At 35.7% G+C, this 20,698-nt stretch overlaps 1 protein-coding gene across 1 annotated transcript in view; it reads left to right on the forward strand.

Moving 5' to 3' along the window:
* Window positions 1-20,698, forward strand: part of FAAH2 (fatty acid amide hydrolase 2) — a 269,155-nt gene that overhangs the window by 232,317 nt on the left and 16,140 nt on the right. Inside the window, exons 8-9 of the mRNA XM_047764203.1 lie at window positions 9,982-10,101; window positions 16,469-16,580. Of these exons, the coding sequence (XP_047620159.1) occupies window positions 9,982-10,101; window positions 16,469-16,580 (232 nt within the window). The remainder of the gene's footprint in view (window positions 1-9,981; window positions 10,102-16,468; window positions 16,581-20,698) is intronic.

A 20,698-nucleotide genomic window follows, 5' to 3' on the forward strand; every position in this document is an offset into this window, starting at 1 on the left:
AGGAGGGACTGGTGTCTGCCCACTGGTAGGTAGGGCTGATTCCTATCCCTCTGATGGGTGGGCTTTTGTCTCTGGATGTGATTAGAGGTGGCTGTTTGCCTGGGGGGTCTTTAGGCAGCCTGTTTACTGATGGGTGGGGCTGTGATCCCACCCAGATTATTGTTTGGCCTGGGGCTTCTCAGCACTAATGGTTGGGCCAGATTTCCCCAAAATAGCACCTCCAGAAAAACACAGGCTGATGAATATTACCAAGAATTTTGCCTCCAGTGTCCTTCCCCCACAATGAACCACAGTTGCTCCCTGTTTTCCCAGAAGATTCTCCAAGAACTGTAGTCGGGTCCAACCCAGATTTCTATGTAGTCTCTGCTTTGCCCTAGGACACAGTGCACATGAAATTCTGTATGTGCCCTTCAAGAATGGGGTATCCATTCCCCAGTCCTGTGGAGCTCTTTCACACAAGCCCCACCGGCCTTCAATGCCAGATGCTCTGGGGATTCTTTCTCTCAATGCCAGATTCCCAGGCATGGGGACCTGACGTGGGGGTCAGAACTCTCACTCCTATAGGTGAGTCTCTGTTATACAGTTACTTTCCAGTCTGTGGGCTTCCCACCCCACAGGCATGGGTTGCTTATATCATGTAATTGCCCCTCCTACTTCTTGATGTGGCCTCTTCTATGTCTTCTGGAGTAGTATATCTTTTTCAAAGTTTCTAGTCCATTTGGTTGAAGGTTGTTCAGCATTTGGTTTTAATTTTATTGTTTTTATGGGAGAAATTGAGCTCTACTCCTTCTATTCTGCCATCTTCATCCCATCTCCTATTTTGTTTTTGGTTTTGATTTCACTTATTTCTGCTGCAATCTTTACAATTTTTTTTTGGCTTTTTCTAAGTTTGTATTTTGGTTTTTCTTTCTCTAGTTGTTTTGTTCATAAGTTTTGGTTGCTTATTTGACATTTTCTTGTCACCTTAGGAAAGGCTGTATCCCTATAAACTTCCCTCTCATAACTACTTTTGCTCCCTGCCATAGGTTTCGGACCATCTTTTCATTTTAATATGCCTCTAGGTATTTTTCCACTTAGATTTCTTCATTGAATTCAGTTTCTTTTAGAATTTGATTTCTTCAATAAATTCAACTTTCTTTAGAATTTGTTGTAAAGATGGTTTTGTGGTTCTGAATTCTTTTATTTTTGTTTGTCTAGAGCACTTGATTTCTCCATCAAATTTGAATGAGAGCCTTGCTGCATAGAGTATTCTTTGTTATGGGTTTTTCTCTTTCATCACTTTGAGTATATCATGTCATACTCCCATCTGGCCTGCATAGATTCTGCTGAAAAATCAGCTGATACCCTTACGTTAGTCCCATGCATTTTGTTTGTTTGTTTTTTCCTTGATGCTTTTAACATCCTCCCTTTAATTTTTCTCATTTTATTACAATTTGTTTTGGCATGTTCTTTTGTGGATTAATTCTGTACAGGACTCTATGTGCTTCCTGGACTTTGGTGAGTATTTCTTTTCCCACTTTGGGGATATTTTCAGCTATCATCTCTACAAATATTTTCTCAGGCCTTTTATCTCTTTCTTCTCCTTCTGGGGCTTTTATAACATGAATGTTAGCATACTTGATGTTGTCTAACATGTCTCTTAAACTGTCCTCATTTCTTCATTCTGTTTTTCTTTTTTCTCTTCAGGAGTAGTAATTTCCAGCACACTGGTCTGTTCTGCCTCATTTATTCTAGTACTGATTCATTCTAGTGTATTTTTCATTTCTGTTCTTGTATTATTTAATTCCATTTTATATTTTCCAAATATTCATTAGAAACTTGGGAACTCTGCCATTTGAATTTTTATACATCTGAGAGGAATTGAGCTCAGAGTCCTTCTACTCTGCCTTCTTAGCCACACCCCTCTTATCCCACAGGATTTTATATGATATTTCCATTTTCATATGTTTCAGGTTAATCTTTTATTTGCCTTTTTTATTGATGTATTATTTATTCGGTAGTGTGTAGTTTAGTTTCTACATATTTGTAGCTCTGCTCTCTTATTTCCTGTGTTTTATTTCTAGCCTTACAATATTGTGATTAGAAAAGATAGTTATGATTTCAATCTTAAATTTCTTAAGACCTATTTTATAGTGTGTTATATGATTTATCCTCAAAAATATTCCATATATACTTGGGAAGACTGTGCTCTCTGCTGCAATTGGATGGAATGTTCTCATATGTTACGTTAAATCACTTTTGCATATACTATGTTTCAATTCCAATATTTCCAATGCCTTTTTACATTAGACTATTGAAGCCACCGAATATTGTTGAATGGCTGTATATTTCTCCATTCTCTAATATCTGTTATATTTCCTACTATATTTAACTGTTACAGTATTGGTGTGAATATTTACTTATGATTGTTTCATGTTCTTCATATATTGATAACTTTTTATTATGTAATGAACTTCTTTGTGTCTAAACTTCTTTAAGCCATTTTCACTTAAAGTCAATTTTGTCTGCTATAAATATGTTTAGCTCCACTTTATTTTTGTTTCTTCTTCCAAGGTATAAATTCTTCTCTTTTTACATTGAGATTATTTGTGTCTTTACAACTGAGTCTCCTATTGCCAGCATGCATTTAGGTTTCAATTTTTTTTATTCACACAACTTCATGCATTTGTATCAGAAAATTCACTCCATTTACATTTAGAGTAATTACAAGTGTGTAAGGACTTACTAATGTCATATTATTGTTCACTTCCTGGTTGTTTTGTATCTCCAATGTTTCTATTTCTCTCTTTCTCTTTACTTTTGTAAATCGGTGTTTCTCTATGGTGGTATGCCTCCTTTTTTACTTTATATAAATCTAAGATATTTGCTTTGTAGTTATCATGAGGATTCATCCATCTCTGATAAGACAGTCCATTTTTTGCTGATATCAGCTTAACTTTGCTGATCTATAAAAGCTCCTCTTTAATACTATTACAGTTTATTGATTTTTGCTGTATATTCTTTAACAAATCATAGTAGCTATAATTACGTTTAATAATCTTTTCCTTTAACCTTTATACCATATTTAATTTTTGATACATCATTCCTATACATTTCTAATTTTAATTCTGTCTATATGTCATTTTCACCACAGTGTTGTATTTTCTAAGAAGTTTTCATATCTCCGATTCGCATTTTTTATTTCAGCTTGTGTATTGCTTCAGCATTTCTTGCAAGGCAGCTATAGTGATGGTGAACATCATAAACTTTTGTCTAGAAGAGGCTCTGTTTCTCCCTCATATCTGGAGCATATCATTGCTGAATAAAGTATTCTTGTCTGCAAAGTTTTGATTTTTAACGTGTTTAATATGTCACCTCTTTTCTGGTCTGTAGAAATTTTTCTGAGAAATCCCCTGACACCCTAGTGGGGGTGCCTTTCTTGGTTACATTCTTTTTTACCTATCTGCTTTAAGATTATTTCTTTTTCATTGATATTTTTATACTTTTTTTATATTTCTTTGAATTGGTCTTTTTGCACTGAGATAATAGAGTGTTTTATTTGCTCCTTGGAATAATAACTCCAAGTGCTTCTCCAACTTAGGGAAGTTCTCATGTATTCATTCTTTAAATAAACTCTGTGTCCTCTTTTCCCTTTCTCTTTCTGGAGCAATAATTATTCTTTTGTCTCTCTGATCAACTATAGTTCATGTATGTATTTTACCTTTTCTAAAAACCTGATTTCTCAAAGTTCCCTGGGGCCCTAATGGGTTAAGGATACAACACTGTCACAGATTTGACTTAGGTCACTGCTGTGGCACAGGTTCAATCCCAGGCCTGGGAACTTCCTTATGATGTGGGTGTGGCCAAAAAACAAACAAAAAAACAAAATCTAATTGCTCTCACCTCTAACAGAATTATTTCTATTTTCCCATCTTCCAAGTCAATGTTCTTTATGCCATCTGGTTAGCCTGTAATGGATCCTGTCTAAATTGTTTAACTCATTAATCATCAGCTCTAGAATTTCTTTGTGGTTCTTTTATTTTACTGTTTAAATCTCCTTGGTAAAGAACTCCTCCTGTTCTCTAATTTTATTTCTAAGTTTATTAATTGTATATCTGCATTTTCTTGCAGCTCATTGAATCCTCATAACAGCTCCTTTGAATTCTTTATCAGTTAGATCACTATATTTGGTGTCTCTAGTTCAGTTATTTTTTAACTAGATATTCTTTTCATGATATCATATTACCTTGATTTCCCATAATGTTTGTAAATATGTACTCTGTTTTCACTAATGGAATAGCAGATACTTCCCTAACTGCTTTTCCCTATAATATTTGTTTTCTATAGTTCCACAAGCTTGCTATCAGAAACCTTTCCTTTGTATTCCAGAAGGTGGTTCCATAGCTCGTGTGTGTTTTTTACCTTTATCACTGGCCTTGTCCTATTACCTTCACACTCTCCTGTTTTTCTACTGCAGCTTATTATTCCATAGGTACCCAGGAATACCCACTAATGGCTGGCAAGAGAGTGGGAGTGATGTGGATTTTGCCTTTGGAGCTGTAAGCACATCAATGGGCCCAATGGGGTGATTCCAAAAAGGGATACTCTCAGAGGTTTTTGAGCATAATTCCTGTTGAAATTTTCACACAGAAATCAGTAAATGCATTCCTTTTAAATTATCTGCTTACTTTACTTTCTTCTCCCTAACCACAATCTTGGGAATCCTTTCTCAGAAATCCAGACACTATCGCCAAGGAAAAGATTTCTCCAGCTATTGCCCACACAACAATGGTAGCCCGATAGTCACTCCCCAGTTTTACTTTCCATCTCCTCCATTGGAGTGAATGCCTCATTCCATATGATCTACTTGAGAGGTTGTTGTTGCTGCTGCCAAAAGCCCAGCCACTTGCAGTGTCACCCTGGAGAGGGAGTATCATGTTTACAAATTCCTCTTTATCTCTGCTTTAAAACTTACCTCTCTCTGTTCTCTAATGTCATTCTCAAATCTCCCCTTAGGCAGGCAAATCTTCCAGAAAAAATTGTACACTTATGGGTATCTTTCCAGTTTTACTCAACAAGTTTCTTCTTTCCTGATCCCTGTGAGTTGGAATGTGACAAGTTTGCTGACTCCATCAGATCCACAGCCACCACCTAAGATCCATTTGTTGATTTTCAGATATACAAGGTGGCTAGAACCCTCTTGAGTAGTTTGGTACAATGTTCCGAGGCATTTTTTGTTTAGTTATGGATGGAAAACTGTTTAAAACAGGAAGAGAAAGACTTACCCTACCATGATGCTGATGTCATTCATCTCTTTCATATTTTTCCCCTTTATTGGCCATCCCACCACACACAGAGTTCCTGAGCCAGGAATCTGAGCTGGAGTTGCAATCTACGTCACAGCTGTGGCAACACAAGACCAGGGATTGAACTCACATCACTGCCACTGCTGACTCACCATCAAGCCTGTTGAGCCACTGTGGGAACTCCATCCCTCTCTTTTTTGAAGTACAGTTTTGTCATACATTTTCTTGTTTCACAGTTGTATTTTCTTTTAGCTATTTAAAATCTGATGAGAAAAAAATTATCTTACAAAGGGGCCGTGTATATGACATGTCAATTTTCTCTTGTTACTTTCAAGATACACCTTTTGTGTTTGATTTTTGAGTATAATAAAAATATACCTCACTGTAAGTCTTTTTGATTTCACACTATTTTGATATTGTTGAAACTTTTGTATTTGTATATCCATTTATTTCTTCAAATTTGGGATATTTAAAGTCAATATTTTTTCAAATAATGTATCTACCCCCATTTTGTATCATTTCGTGGGACTTCCATAATGTGGAAATTATTCTACTTGAATGTATCCTAAAAATCACTTTGTATCTTTTCTTTTTTATTTATTATTTATTTTTGCTCCTCAAACTCAATTTCTTTTTGATGTCATGGTAAATGGGATTGTTTCCTTAATTTCTCTTTTTGATATTTTTGCTGTTACTCTTAAGAATGCAAGAGATTTCTGTGTAATAATTTTGTATCCAGCAATGTTACCAAAATCATTGTTGAGTTCTAGTAGTTTTCTGATTGCATCTTAAGAATTTCTATATATAGAATTGTGTAATCTGCAAAGAGTGACAATTTACTTCTTTTCCTATTTGGATTTCTTGTATTTCCTTTTATTTTCTGATTGTCATAACTAGGTCTTCCAAAACTATGTTGAGTAAAAGTGGTGAGAGTGGACATCCTTGTCATGTTCCTGATATTAGCAGAAATTCTTTCAGCTTTTCACCACTGAGAAAGATCTTACCCATGGGCTTATCATATATGGTGTTTATTATTTTGAGGTTAGTGCCCTCAAAATCTACTTTCTGTGGTTTTTTTTTTTCATAAATGATTTTTGAATTTTGTCAAAAGCTTTTTCTGCATCTATTGAGATTATCATATGGTTTGTTATTTCAATTTGTTAATGTGGTTTACCACACTGATTTTTGTGGATATCGAAAAATCCTTGCATCCCTGGGCTAAATCCCACTTGATCATGGTGTATGGTCCTTTTAATATATTGTTGGATTCAGTTTGCTGGCATTTTGGTGAGGATTTTTGCATCTATGTTCATGAGTGATGTTGGTATGTAATTTTTTTTTTGGTATCTGTCTAATTCTGGCATCTGATTGATTGTACCCTCATAGAATGTGTTTAGAAGTATACCTTCTTCTGCAATTTTTGGAAGAATTTCATGATAGGTGTTAAATCTTCTCTAAATGTTTTTGAGAGTTTGCCTGTGAAATCATCCTGTCTTGGACTTTCATTGGAAATATTTTAATCATAGTTTCAATTTCACTTCCTTGATTGATCTATTCATACTTTGTATTTCTTCCTGGTTAATTCCTAGAAGATTTTACCTTTCAGAGAATTTGTCTATTTCCTCTAGGTTGCCCATTTTATTGGTGTATAGTTGCTTGTAGTAGTCTCTTATAGTCCTTTGTATTTCTGCAGTGTATAGTTGTAACTTCTCCTTTTGCTATTCTAATTTTATTGATTCGAGCCTTCTCCCTGGTTTTCTTGATTAGTCTGGCTAAGAATTCATCAATTTTTCTTGATCTTTTCAAAATCCAGCTTTTAGTTTCATTGATTTTTTATTATAGTTGATTTAGAATATTTCTTAAATTTCTGTTGTACAGCCAAGTGACCCAATCACACAGTTCCCTGTTTGTTTGTTTTGATTTTTTATTCTTTTTTAAATTACATAATATATTTTTTCTTTTTAAATTGTTATTTCCCCATTACAATTTCTTTTTTCCTATAGTACAGCATGGTATCACCCAGTTACACATACAGGTATACATTCTTTTTTCTCACATTATTATGTTTTTGTTATTCTCTTTCTAGCTGTTTTAGGTGTAAGGTTAGGTTGTTTATTTGAATTTTCTTGTTTTCTGAGAGAGGCTTATATTGCTATAAACTTCCCGCTTTGAACTGCTTTTATGTATCACATAGGTTTCAGATAATTGTGTTTTTACTTTCATTCATCTCTAGGTATTTGATGATTTCCTCTTTGATTTCTTCAGTGAGCCATTGGTTGTTTACTAGCACATTGTTTAATCTGCATTTGGGTCTTTTTTTCAGTTTTTTTTCTTATAGTTTCTCTACTCTTACCACCTCTAGCTCTGAAAAGATGCATGATGTGGTTTCAATTTTCTTAAATTTACTGATGCTTGTTTTGTATCCCAGAATGTGATCTAATCTAGAGAATAAGCCATCCATGTGTGTGGGTATTAAAGTCCCTCACTATTATTGTTGTTGTTGATTTCTCCTTTTATGGCTATTAGCAGTTGCCTTATATATTGTGGTGTTCCTATGTTTTGTGCATATATATTTCCAATTGTTATTTCTTCTCCTTGTGTTGATCCTTTGATCATTATGTAATATTCTTCTTTGTCTCTTGTAACCATCTTTATTTTAAAGCCTATTTATTATGTTATGAGTATTTCTACTCCAACCTCTAGTGTTAGTTCAGGGGTTTGTGCAGGTTTCCTGGAGTGAGGGGCTGGTGCCTGTTCACTGGTGGGTAGAGCTGAGTCTTGTCCCTCTGGTGTGTGGGGCTGTGACACTGGGTGTGCTTAGAGGTGACTGTGTGCCTGGGAGGGCTTTAGGCAGCCTGTCTTCTGATGGATAGGGCTGTGTTCCCACCCTCTTTGTTTGGCCTGTGGCTTTGAAACACTGGTGCCTGCAGGATGTTTTTGAGTAGAGCCAGATTTTTCCAAGATGGCAGCCACGAGGGGAAGCCACCCATATTATTCCCTGGTACCTCTGTCTCCAATTCCATGCCCCCTCAGGGAGCCACAGCCAAACCCTGATTTCCTGAGACTCTCCAAGACCTACAGGTGTGTCTGGCCCAGATTTATGGAGTCCCTGCATTACTCTTTGCCCCAGTGCACATGAAACCTTGTGTGTACACTCCAAGAGTGGAATTCTTATTTCCCTATTCTTTTTGATATCTTGTACTCAAGCCCCATTGTCCTTCAACACCAAATGCTCTGGGGCTCCTCATCCAAATTCCATCCCTATGGGGTACCTGATGTGGGATTTGGAATTCTCACTCCTGTTGGAGAGCCTCTGTGATATAGTTATTCTCCAGTTTATGGGTTGTTCAACTGGTGGGTATGGGATTACTTCTATTGCAAAAGTGACCTTCCTACCATCTTATTGTGCCTTCTCTTTTGCCTCTGTGTGTAGGATATATTTTTTGCTCACTACAGTCTATTTGGTTGATGGTTGTTCAGCAGTTAGTTGAGGTTTTGGTGTTTTTGTGAGAGGTGAACTCAAGTACTTATGCTTTGGCATTTTATTTGGAATACCTATATCTGTTTGTTTATTTTCCTGGGTAATGTTTGTCTATGTTATCCTTTAATTCATTGCAGAATTGTTTTAAAAATCTTTGTCAAATAATTTAGAGATCTTATTTTCTTTATGGTTTTGTATCTGGAGATTTATTTTGTTCCTTTAATGGTTTATGTTTCTTTGTTTATTTGTGATGTAATCATTTTTTAAAACTGTGTATGAAATAATATTCATCCTAGTGTTTATATACTGATTTGTACAGAGGAAGTCCTTTACTAGTTATACTAAATTCAGTGACCCTAAATAGTGATGACTCAAAAGATTTTTGTAGATGTGTCCTTATGGGGCCTGCATACTTAAAAACAATTTCAAAGAATTTTACTCTCTTGCTCTCTCCCTCTCCCTCTCCCTCTCTCTCTCTATATATATATATATATATATATAGAGAGAGAGAGAGAGATCTCTCTCTATATATATATATAGAGAGAGAGAGAGAGAGAGAGAGAAACCTTGTGTGTACACTCCAAGAGTGGAATCCTTATTTCCCTATTCAATGTCTTAATGTCCTTAATTGTCTTATTCTTGCTTCTTTTCAAGGCTTTATTTTATTTTATTTCTCTGCCTATAATATCTTCTATTCTGGAATCCACAAGTATTTCGTAACTCCACAACTCTCTCATGCTACAGTTCCAAGCACTGCTTTTAGAAACTTGCAAACTTAATATCCAAACTTTTCCTGGATTCTCATCCATTGCCAGCATCAGGCAGGAGACACATCAGTCCCCCAGACTGCCTCTCTACTAATAACAACTCTGCAAATACCAGTTTTTCTGCCCACTCCAAAGGAGAAAGTTGTTAGGTGGCTTCCACCCAATCTCTCTGCATGGGGCTAAGAAGGGTATAGGGAAAAGGTCAGCATAGGTAGCATGAGATTTCCAAGTTTTGAATGTGGGTTTTCCTGTATAGGTATTTCTGTTTGTTTGTTTCTGTGGCTTCTTATTTGGTTTCCATGAGTCACAAAATTACTTTGGTCTGTACGTTGGTGTTTCTATGAAGGAATGAGGACCTGTAGCTTGTTTGCCATCTTGCTGAATCACCCTCAAATGGTATTTCTTTTTCTAATCATGTTTGTCTATATTTATATCTTCATTTTCTAAGGTGGTAGCTCACCTGGAAACTACGTTAGGAGTTACAGTCCAACATGTTAAACTGAAGCAAATGAAGTATTCTTTCCAATTGTGGGTCACAATGATGTCAGCAACGGGACAAGATGGGAAGGTATGTTTACTTTTTAAATAAAAATGTATTGGGCTTCTATTGTGGGTCATTCATTTTAAGTATGGAGAAGCAAACTTCATGAGAGAAATAATAGACAGAGTTAAATAATAAATGGCTACATGATTTGTAGACTGCAAACATTTTGTAGGATCACAGAGAGTGGTTTCATCATATGTAATTCAGTGAAGGTGTCCTGATTGAGGAGTTGCTATACCCCAATATATGAATAATTTGGAAGTTTCAACAAGGTAAAGAAGTGTTCCAGGCAGATGAGATATCACGATGGTTAAAGGAACAAGGATATGAGGTTTATTCTGTTATGGAAAATGTGGAATATCAGAGCATTTAGGTTTTAATAAAGCATAAAGTACACTCAAGCAGAAAATAATTGGAGACCATCCAACAAAAAAAAAAGAAAGAAAGAAAGGAAGAATGGAGAATCATAGAATCAACTGGAACATCAGGTTTAAAATGGCAATAAAAAAATCTGTCAATTATCACCTTAAATGTCAATGGACTGAATGCTCCAATCAAAAGACAGAGTGGCTGATTGGATAAAAAAGCAAAAACCTTCAATCTGCTGCCTACAAGAAACTCACCTTAGCGCAAAGGACACATATAGATTGAAAGTGAGGGGGTAGGAAAAAATATTTCATGCCAATGGACCAGAGAGGAAAGCAGGAGTTGCAATACTCATATCAGACAAAAGGCACTTTGAAACAAAACCCATAAAGAAGAACATAAAGGACAATATTTAATGATTAAGGGATCCATTCAAGAAGAGGATATTACTATCATCAACATTTATGCCCTAAATGTAGGAGTGCCCAGATATATACAACAAATATTAACAGATATAATGGAACAAATTGATGGGAATACAATCATAGTAGGAGACTTTAACACCCCACTCACATCAATGGACAGATCCTCTAGACAGAAAACCAATAAAGCAACAGAGATCCTAAAGGAAACAATAGAAAAGTTAGACTTAATTGACATCTTCAGGACACTACATCCAAAAAAATCAGAATACACATTCTTCTTAAGTGCACATGGAACATTCTCAAGAATTGATCACATATTGAGGCACAAAGCTAAACTCAACAAATTTAGAAGCATAAAAATTATTTCAAGTATCTTCTCTGACCACAAGGGTATGAAACTAGAAATCAACCACAGGAAAAGAAATGAGGAAAGAACTACTACATGGAGACTAAACAACATACTACTAAAAAACCAATGGGTCAATGAGGAAATCAAGAAGGAAATTAAAAACTACTTTGAGACAAATGATAATGAATGCACAACCATTCAAAATCTAGGGGACATCACAAAAGCAGTGCTCAGAGGGAAATTCATAACGATGCAGGCCTTTCTCAGAAAAGAAGAAAGATCTCAAATTGACAACTTAACCCACCACCTAAATGAATTAGAAAAAGAAGAACGAAAGAGACCTAAAGTCAGCAGAAGGAAGGAAATTATAAGGATAAAAGAGGAAATCAATAAAAACAGAGATTCAAAAAACAATAGAGAAAATTAATAAAACCAAGAACTGGTTCTTTGAAAAGGTAAACAAAATTGACAACCTAAGAAGAGGAGAGAAAGAACCCAAATGAACAAAATTAGAAATTAAAAAGGATAAATCACAACAGTTACTGCAGAAATACAAAAAACCACGTGAGAATACTATGAACAATTTTATGCCAACATATTTGACAATGGAAGAAAGGGACAACTTCCTAGAGACTTAGAGCCTGCAAAAACTGAATCAAGAAGAAACAGACCAACTGAATAGACCGATCACTGGAAATGAAATTGAATATGTCATAAAAACACTTCCTACAAATCAAAGTCCAGGATCAGATGGCTTCATAGGCAAATTCTACCAAACATACAAAGAGGATATTATACCCTTCCTCTTTAAACTTTTTCAAATGGTTGAGAAAGAAGGAACACTCCCAAAGACATGCTATGATGCCACCCTCACCCTAATTCCAAAACCAGACAAAGATACAGCCAATGTCTTTGATGTATATAGGCCCAAAAATTCTCAACAAAATTTTAGCTGACCAAATCCAACAACACATGAAAAAGATCATACACCATGACCAGGTGGGGTTGATCCAGGTGCAAAAGGATGGTTCAACATACGCAAATCAATCAGCATCATACACCACATTAACAAAAGAAAAGTCAAAAACCATATGATCATCTCAATAGATACAGAAAAAGCATTTGAGAAAGTCCAACATCCATTTATGATAAAAAATATTGCCAAAGTGGGTATAGAGGGAACATTCCTGAACATAATCAAAGCCAATTTATGACAAACCCACAGCAAATATAATACTCAATGGAGAAAAATTGAAAGCCTTCTCACTCAAGTCTGGAACAAGACAGGGATGCTCACTCTCACCACTGCTATTCAACATAGATTTGGAAGTCCGAGCCACAGCAATTAGACAAACAAATGAAATAAAATGCATCCAAATAGGAAGAGATAAAACCATCACCATATGCAGATGACATGATACTATACATAGAACACCCTAAGGACTCAACCCCAAAACTACTTGAACTGATTAATAAATTAACAAATTCAGTAAAGTAGCAGGATTAAGATTAACATTCAGAAGTCAGTTGCATTTCTGTATACTAACAATGAAATATTAGAAAAGGAATACAAAAATACAGTAACTTTTAAAATTCCACCCCAAAAAATCAAATACCTGGGAATACACCTGACCAAGGAGGTAAAGGACTTACATGCCGAGAACTATAAAACATTAATCAAGGAAATTAAAGAAGATATAAAGAAATGGAAAGATATTCCATGTTCCTGGATTGGGAAAATCAATATTGTAAAAATGGCCATACTACCCAAAGCAATCTACAGAGTCAATGCAATCCCTACCAAATTACCCATGACATTTTTTTCACAGAACTAGAACAAACAATCCAAAACTTTATATGGAACCACAAAATACCCAGAATTACCAAGGCAATCCTAAGAAACAATAACTAAGCAGAAGGCATAACTCTCCCAGACTTCAGGCAGTAGTACAAAGCAACAGTTATCAAAACAGTGTGGTTCTGGTATCCAAACAGATATACAGACAATTGGAACAGAATAGAGAATGGAGAAATACACCCAGACACCCATGGGCAAGAAATCTTTGATAAAGGAGGCAAGAACATAAAATGGGAAAAAGAAAGTCTATTCAGCAAGCATTGCTGGGAAACCTGGACAGCTGCATGCAAAGCAATGAAGCTAGAACACACCCTCACACCATGCACAAAAATAAACTCTAAATGGCTGAAAGACCTAAATGTAAGACATGACACCACTGAACTCCTGGAAGAGAACATAGGCAAAACACTCTTTGACATCAACCTCATGAATATTTTCTCATGTCAGTCTCCCAAGGCAACAGAAATAAGAGCAAAAATAGACCCATGGGACCTCATCAAACTGAAAAGCTTTTGCTCAGCAAAGGAAACCCAAAAGAAAAAAAGACAACTTACAGAATGGGAGAAAATCCTTTCAAATGATGCAATGGACAAGAGCTTAATCTCTAGGATATACAAGCAACTTATACAACTCAACAGCAAAAAAACCAACCAACCAAAGGAAAAATGGGAAAAAGACCTGAACAGACCGTTCTCTAAGAAATATATAAAAATGGGCAACAAACTCATGAAAAAAATGCTCAACATTGCTGATTATAAGAGAAATGCAAATCAAAACTACCATGAGATACCACCTCACACCAGACAGAATGGCCATCATTGATAAGTCCACAAATAACAAGTGCTGGAGGGGGTGTGGCAGGAATGTAAGCTGGTACAGCCACTATGGAGAACAGTATGGAGATTCCTTAGAAATCTATGCATAGAACCTCCATATGACACAGCAATCCCATTCTTGGTCATATATCCAGACAAAACTTTCCTTAAAAAAGACACATGCCCCCCTATGTTCATTGCAGCACTATTCACAATAGCCAAGACATGGAAACAATCCAAATGTCCATCGACAGATGATTGGATTAGGAAGCTGTGGTATATATACACAATGGAATACTACTCAGCCATAAAAAGGACCAAAATAATGCCATTTGCAGCAACATGGATGGAACTAGAGACTCTCATCCTGAGTGACATAAGTCAGAAAGAGAAAGACAAATACCATATGATTTCACTTATAACTGGAATGTAATATACAGCACAAATGAATATTTCTACAGAAAGAAAAAACATTGACTTGGAGAACAGAGTTGTTGATGCCCAGAGGGAGAGGGAGAGAGTGGGAGGGATTGGGAGCTTGGGGTAATGGATGCAAGCTATTGCTCTTGGAATGGATTTACAATGAGATCCTGCTGTGTAGCATCGAGAACCATGTCTAGATACTTACATTACAACACAACAATGGGAGGAAAAATTATGTATTCATGTATGTGTAGCTTGTTCCCCATGCTGTACAGTGGGAAAAAAATGCATAAAGTAGTTGCATAACCCCAGCTGTCAATTCTCTGATTTTCCCCTCCTCAGAAGATTTTTAGAGACAGTCAGATGTTTTTTTCTTATGTAATTTACACCTCCTGTTCTTATGTACTATGATTGGAAGCTGACATGGGTACTTGTGAAATACACTTTACTAATGTTTTATTCAAATTTGCTGAGGATTTTAAATGTGAACTTGTAAGGGAAATTAGTTATATTTGAAAATACAAGGAGATTGAGATTTTATTTTCAAGTTTTTAAACTTCTATGCATTTGCTGGCTAAATAGGAATGTATGTGTTGGACTGTGACAGACCCAAATTCAAATCAAAAGCCACTTTCTAGCTCTGTTTTGTGTGTGTGTGTGTGCGTGTGTAAGGGCTGTTATGTATCTATTCTTCACTTTACTCTTCTGTGAATGTGAAATGAAGCTATTGATACCTGTTTTACAGAATCGTTTTGTGGATTGAGAATAGTTCTTGTAAAGTGTCTGATGTATAGTAGCACTTTAGTGCAGAAAAACCCTCATGATCCCTTTATACTTTCTATTTTCTAAGGAAAATAAATTCTAAATCACATATGCTAAAGAGCAAATATCCCACTTCCTTATATAAGCACCTTGGAAATCTCTCAGAATAAGAAACTCATGTAAAGCTACAAGCTGAGGATATTTGGATTTTTAGCTCTGAGATTTAGGTGTATAATAAGAGTATTAAACTAAAGCTCAATCAAAGATTAGTAACAAAAAGTTCATTCTGAATTCACTTTTAGGAGTTACTCTCCTGTAAGTTGGAGAAATTCTTAAAATGGGTATGGTTAAAACTAGTATTGAAATTAAAAACCTGAAATAAGACAAAAGGGGGAACAAAGCTGATCTTCCTTGGATGCCTGACTCAATGTTGGTAGTCATAATAACTCCACCATGTTGCTCACTAATAGTCCGTCTCCTAAGACCAGGTTGATTATAGTGTTGGTACTTCAAACTTTTACTATGGAAAAAGGACGTGGCTATTTTTCAACCATGTTTTTGGCATTATAGTTGATTTATTATGAACTGTTTAATGAATTATAGTCTACATTGCAAATTATTATGTAAACTGCTCAATTAAACATAAAACTAAATGATTTTTACTATATTGGAATAATTCAACCATCACCACATTAAATATTACAACATTTTCATCACCACTAAAACAAATCCATACCTATTAGCAGTCACTCTCTCCAATCTCACCACCACCACCCCCAGCCTTAAGTAATAACTAATCTATTTTTTGTCCCTTCAAATTTGTTTATTCTAAAAATTTCCAATAAGTGGTACCATAACATTGTGTAGTGTTTAACTAGCTTCTTTCACTTATAGTTTTCCAAGGTTTTTTTTTGTCTTTTTTTTTGGCCTTTTCTAGGGCCACTCTGGTGATATATGGAGGTTCCCAGGCTAGGGGTCTAATTGGAGCTGTAGCCGCTGGCCTATGCCAGAGCCACAGCAATGCCAGATCCGAGCTGCATCTGTGACCTACACCACAGCTCACAGCAATGCCAGATCCTTAACCCACTGAGCAAGGCCAGGGTTCAAACCTGCAACCTCATGGTTCCTAGTCAAATTCATTAACCACTGAGCCATGACAGGAACTCCCTACAGTTTTCAAGTTTTATCCTTACAGTAGTAATATATCAGTACTTTATTTCTTTTTGTGGCTGCAAATAGTCTATTGTATTTATATGCTTTATTTATCCCTTCATCAGTTGATTATTATAGGGCTGTTATTAATGGTGCTACTATGAAAATTCCTCTGCATATTTTTGTCTTAACCATAGTTTTTGAGAAAATATTCATTTTTCCATTCTTTACTTCATTTAAGGAACCTATGAAATTTGTGGACCTGCTCTGTGACCATGGGAAGCCTATCAAGCCTCTATGGGAATTGATCAAGTGGTGTCTGGGCCTGTCAGTACACACCATTCCTTCCATTGGTATAAAAATCATCTTTTCTCCAGTCCTACTTCGACATATTTGGGGGATGGAAGAACATCCTACCAAAAGTATACAAATAAGAATCACTTGCAAATTATATTTTGGTCATGCCTTTGGCATGCAGAAGTTTCCAGGCCAGGGATCAAACCTGCACCAAAGTGGTGACAACACTGGATCCCTAACCCAATGATTCATTAGGAAATGCTACAAATTTTTGACAAAAGCTAAAATATATGAATAAATGAATCAGGACCCACCATATACCGATCTCTCACTATGCACCCACCAAGCACTGTCCTTGATTTATTGATTTATAATGTGTCTATTAAGGTCCCCTTTTAATAGGTTTAGAAACATTAATCAGAAATACTAAATGGCTACCAAGTTAAGGAATGCTTTTCAAATGCTTCTCTTAGAGATTGAAATGCCTATGATTTTTTTCTGCATTGTATTGTATTTCAATATCTAAATGTAAATTTTGGAAAATATATTTGACTTTAGTGGTATGCCCATTCAGGAAGATTTTGATGAATGAACCTATCAAAATGTTAATTATTGGTAAAGATGTGATTATGGACACTTGTTGCACAGTTGGTGATTTATGTTAATTTTCAGTAAATGCGTATTAAGTACCTGAGTGATAAAAGTTACATTTTTGGCACCTTTGTATGTGTTATCCCCATAAACACTCAAGAGTGTTTGATAGTATAAATACTATTATCTTTTAATACTGAGAAATTGAGACTAAAAAGATTAATTAACATTTATTTTTATCACGTTTTTATTATTGCTATTTCTCCAATACATTTTTTTCCTGCGATATAGCATAGTGACCCAGTTACACATACATGCTTACATTCTCTTTTTCTCTCATTACCATGCTCCGTCATAAGTGACTAGATATAGTTCTTAATGCTTAACAGCAGGATCTCATTGCTAATCCACTCCAAAAACAAGAGATTGCATCCATTTAACCCCAAGCACCCAATACCTCCCACTCCCTCCCCTCCACCTAGGAAAACACAAGTGTATTCTCCAAAGCCATGACTTTATTTTTTTGGAAAGGTTTATTTGTGCTGTATATTACATTACAGTTATCAGTGATACCATATGGTATTTGTCTTTCTCTTTCTGACTTTCTTCACTCAAGATGAGGGTCTCTAGTTCCATCCATGTTGCTGCAAATGGCATTATTTTGTTCTTTTTTATGGCTGAGTAGTATTCCATTGTGTATATATACCACATCTTCCTAATCCAATTGTCTGTTGATGGATATTTCAGTTGTTTCCATGCCTCAGCTACTGTGAATAATGCTGCAAAAAACATGCAGGTGCATGTGATTTTTTTTTAAGGAAAGATTTGTCTGGATATATGCCCAAGAGTGGGACTGCTGGGTCATATGGGACTTCTATGTATAGATTTCTGAGGTATCTACATACTATTCTCAATAGTGATTGTACCAGCTTACATTCCCACCAACAGTGCAGGAGGGTTCCCTTTTCTCCACACCCCATCCAGCAATTGTTATTTGCGGACTTCTTAATGATGGCCAATCTGACTGGTGTGAGGTGGTATCTCATGGTAGTTTTGTATTTCCATAATCGTCAGGGATGTTGAGCATTTTCTTCATTTTCTTGTTGTCCATCTATATATCTTCCTTGTAGAATTGTCTATTTAGTTCTTTGCCCATTATTTCATTGTGTTGTTGGCTTTTTAGCTAATGAGTTGTATAAGTTGCTTGTATATTTTAGAGATTAAGCCCTTGTCAGTTGCCTCATTTGAAATTATTTTCTCCCATTCTGTAAGTTGTCTTTTTGGTTCCTTTTTGGTTTCTTTTGCTACACAAAACTTGTCAGTTTGATTAGGTCCCAGTGGTTTCTTTTTGCCTTTATTTCTGTTGCTTTGGGAGACTAAACTGAGAAAACATTTTCCAGGTTGATGTCAGCAAATGTTTTGCCTGTGCTCTCTTCCAGGATTGATGGCATCTTGTCTTAATATTTATGTCTTTCAGCCATTTTGAGTCTATTTTCATGCCTGGTGTCAGGATGTGTTCTAGTTTCTTGGATTTTCATGCAGATGCCCAGGTTTTCCAGCAATGCTTGCTGAAAAGACTGTCTTTTCCCATTTTATATTCTTGCCTCCTTTGTCAAAGATTAATTGACCATAGATGTCTGGGTTTATTTCTGGGTTCTCGCTTCTGTTCCATTGGTCAGTCTGTCTGTTTTGATACCAGTACCACACTGTCTTGATGACTGTGGCCTTGTAATATTTCCTGAAGTCTGGGAGCATTATGCCTCCTGCTTGGTTTTGGTTTTTCAGTACTGCTTTGGCAATTCTGTGTCTTTTGTGGTTCCATATAAAGATTTGGATTGTTCTAGTTCTGTGAAAAATGTCATGGGTAATTTGATAGGGATTGCATTGAATCTGTAGATTGATTTAGGTATTATGGCCATTTTTACTATATTAATTTTTCCAGCCCAGGAGCATGGAATATTTTCCATTTCTTTACATCTTCATTATTTGATTAATGTTTTATAATGCTCAGCATATAAATATTTTGCCTCCTTGGTCAGGTGTATTCCCAGGTATTTGATTTCTTGGGGTGCAATTTTAAAAGGTATTGTATTTTTGTATTCCTTTTCTAATATTTCATTGTTAGTCTACAGAAGTGTGACTGATTTCTGAATGTCAATCTTATATCCTGTTATTTTGCTGAATTTGTTGATCAGTTCAAGTAGTTTTTGGGTTGAGTCCTTAGGGTTTTCTATATATATTGTCTTGTCATCTGCATACAGTGACAGTTTTATCTCTTCTCTTGCTAATTGGATACCTTTTATTTCTTTTGTTTGTCCAACTGCTGTGGCTAGGATTTCCAATACTATGTTGAATAACAGTGGCGAGAGTGGGCATCCCTGTCATGTTCAGAATTTAGTGGGAAGGTTTTCAGCTTTTCTCCATTGAGTATTATATTTGCTGTGGGTTTGTCATAAATGGCTTTATGTTAAGGAATGTTCCCTCTATACTCACTTTGGTGAGAGTTTCTACAGTAAATGGATGTTGGACTTTGACAAATGCTTTTTCTGGATCTCTTGCGATGACAATGTGGTTTTTGACTTTTCTTTTGTTAATGTGGTGTATGACATTGATTGATTTACCTATGTTGAACCATCCTTGTTACTCTAGGATGAATCCCACCTGGTCATGGTGTATGATATTTTTGATATATTGTTGGTTTCAGTTGGCTAAAATTTTGTTGAGAATTTTTGCATCTATATTCATCAAAGATATTGGCTGATCATATTCTTTTTTGGTGTCATATTTGGTTTTGGAATTAGGGTGATAGTGGCATCATAGAATGTCTTTGGGAGTTTTCCTTCTTCTTCAACCTTTTGAAAAATCTTAAGGAGGATGGGCACCAGATCCTCTTTGTATGTTTGGTAGAATTCACCTGTGAAGCCATCTGGTCCTGGGCTTTAATTTGTAGGGAATGTTTTTATGAGGTATTCAATTTCATTTCTAGTGATCAGTCTGTTCAGTTGATCTATTTCTTCTTGATTCGGTTTTGGCAGGCTCTAAGTCTCTAGGAAGTTGTCCCTTTCTTCTATGTTGTCAGATATGTTGGCATATAACTTTTCATAGTATTCTCTCATACTTTTTTGTTTTGTATTTCTGCAGTATTTGTTGTGACTTGTCCTTTTTCATTTCTTATTTTGTTTATTTGTGTTTTTTCTCTTCTCTTCTTGGTGACTCTAGCCAGAGGTTTGTAAATTTTGTTTCCCTTTTCAAAGAATCAGCTCTTGGTTTGATTGATTTTGTCTATTGATTTTGGAATCTCTATTTTATTGATTTCCTCTTTTTTCTTTATGATTTGCTTCATTCTGCTGACTTTAGGTTTTTCTTGTTCTTCTTTTGTAATTCATTTAGGTGGTGGGTTAAGTTGTCAATTTGAGATTTTTCCTCTTTTTTTGAGGAAGTCTGGCATTACTACAATCTTCCCTGTGAGCACTGCTTTTGCAGCATCCCATATATTCTGAGAGGTTGTGTCTTCATTATCATTTGTCTCGAGGTATTTTTTAGTTTCCTTCTTGATTTTCTCATTGACCCATTGGTTTTTAGT

Source organism: Phacochoerus africanus, chromosome X, assembly GCF_016906955.1.
Source record: "Phacochoerus africanus isolate WHEZ1 chromosome X, ROS_Pafr_v1, whole genome shotgun sequence".
Lineage (NCBI taxonomy): Eukaryota > Metazoa > Chordata > Mammalia > Artiodactyla > Suidae > Phacochoerus > Phacochoerus africanus.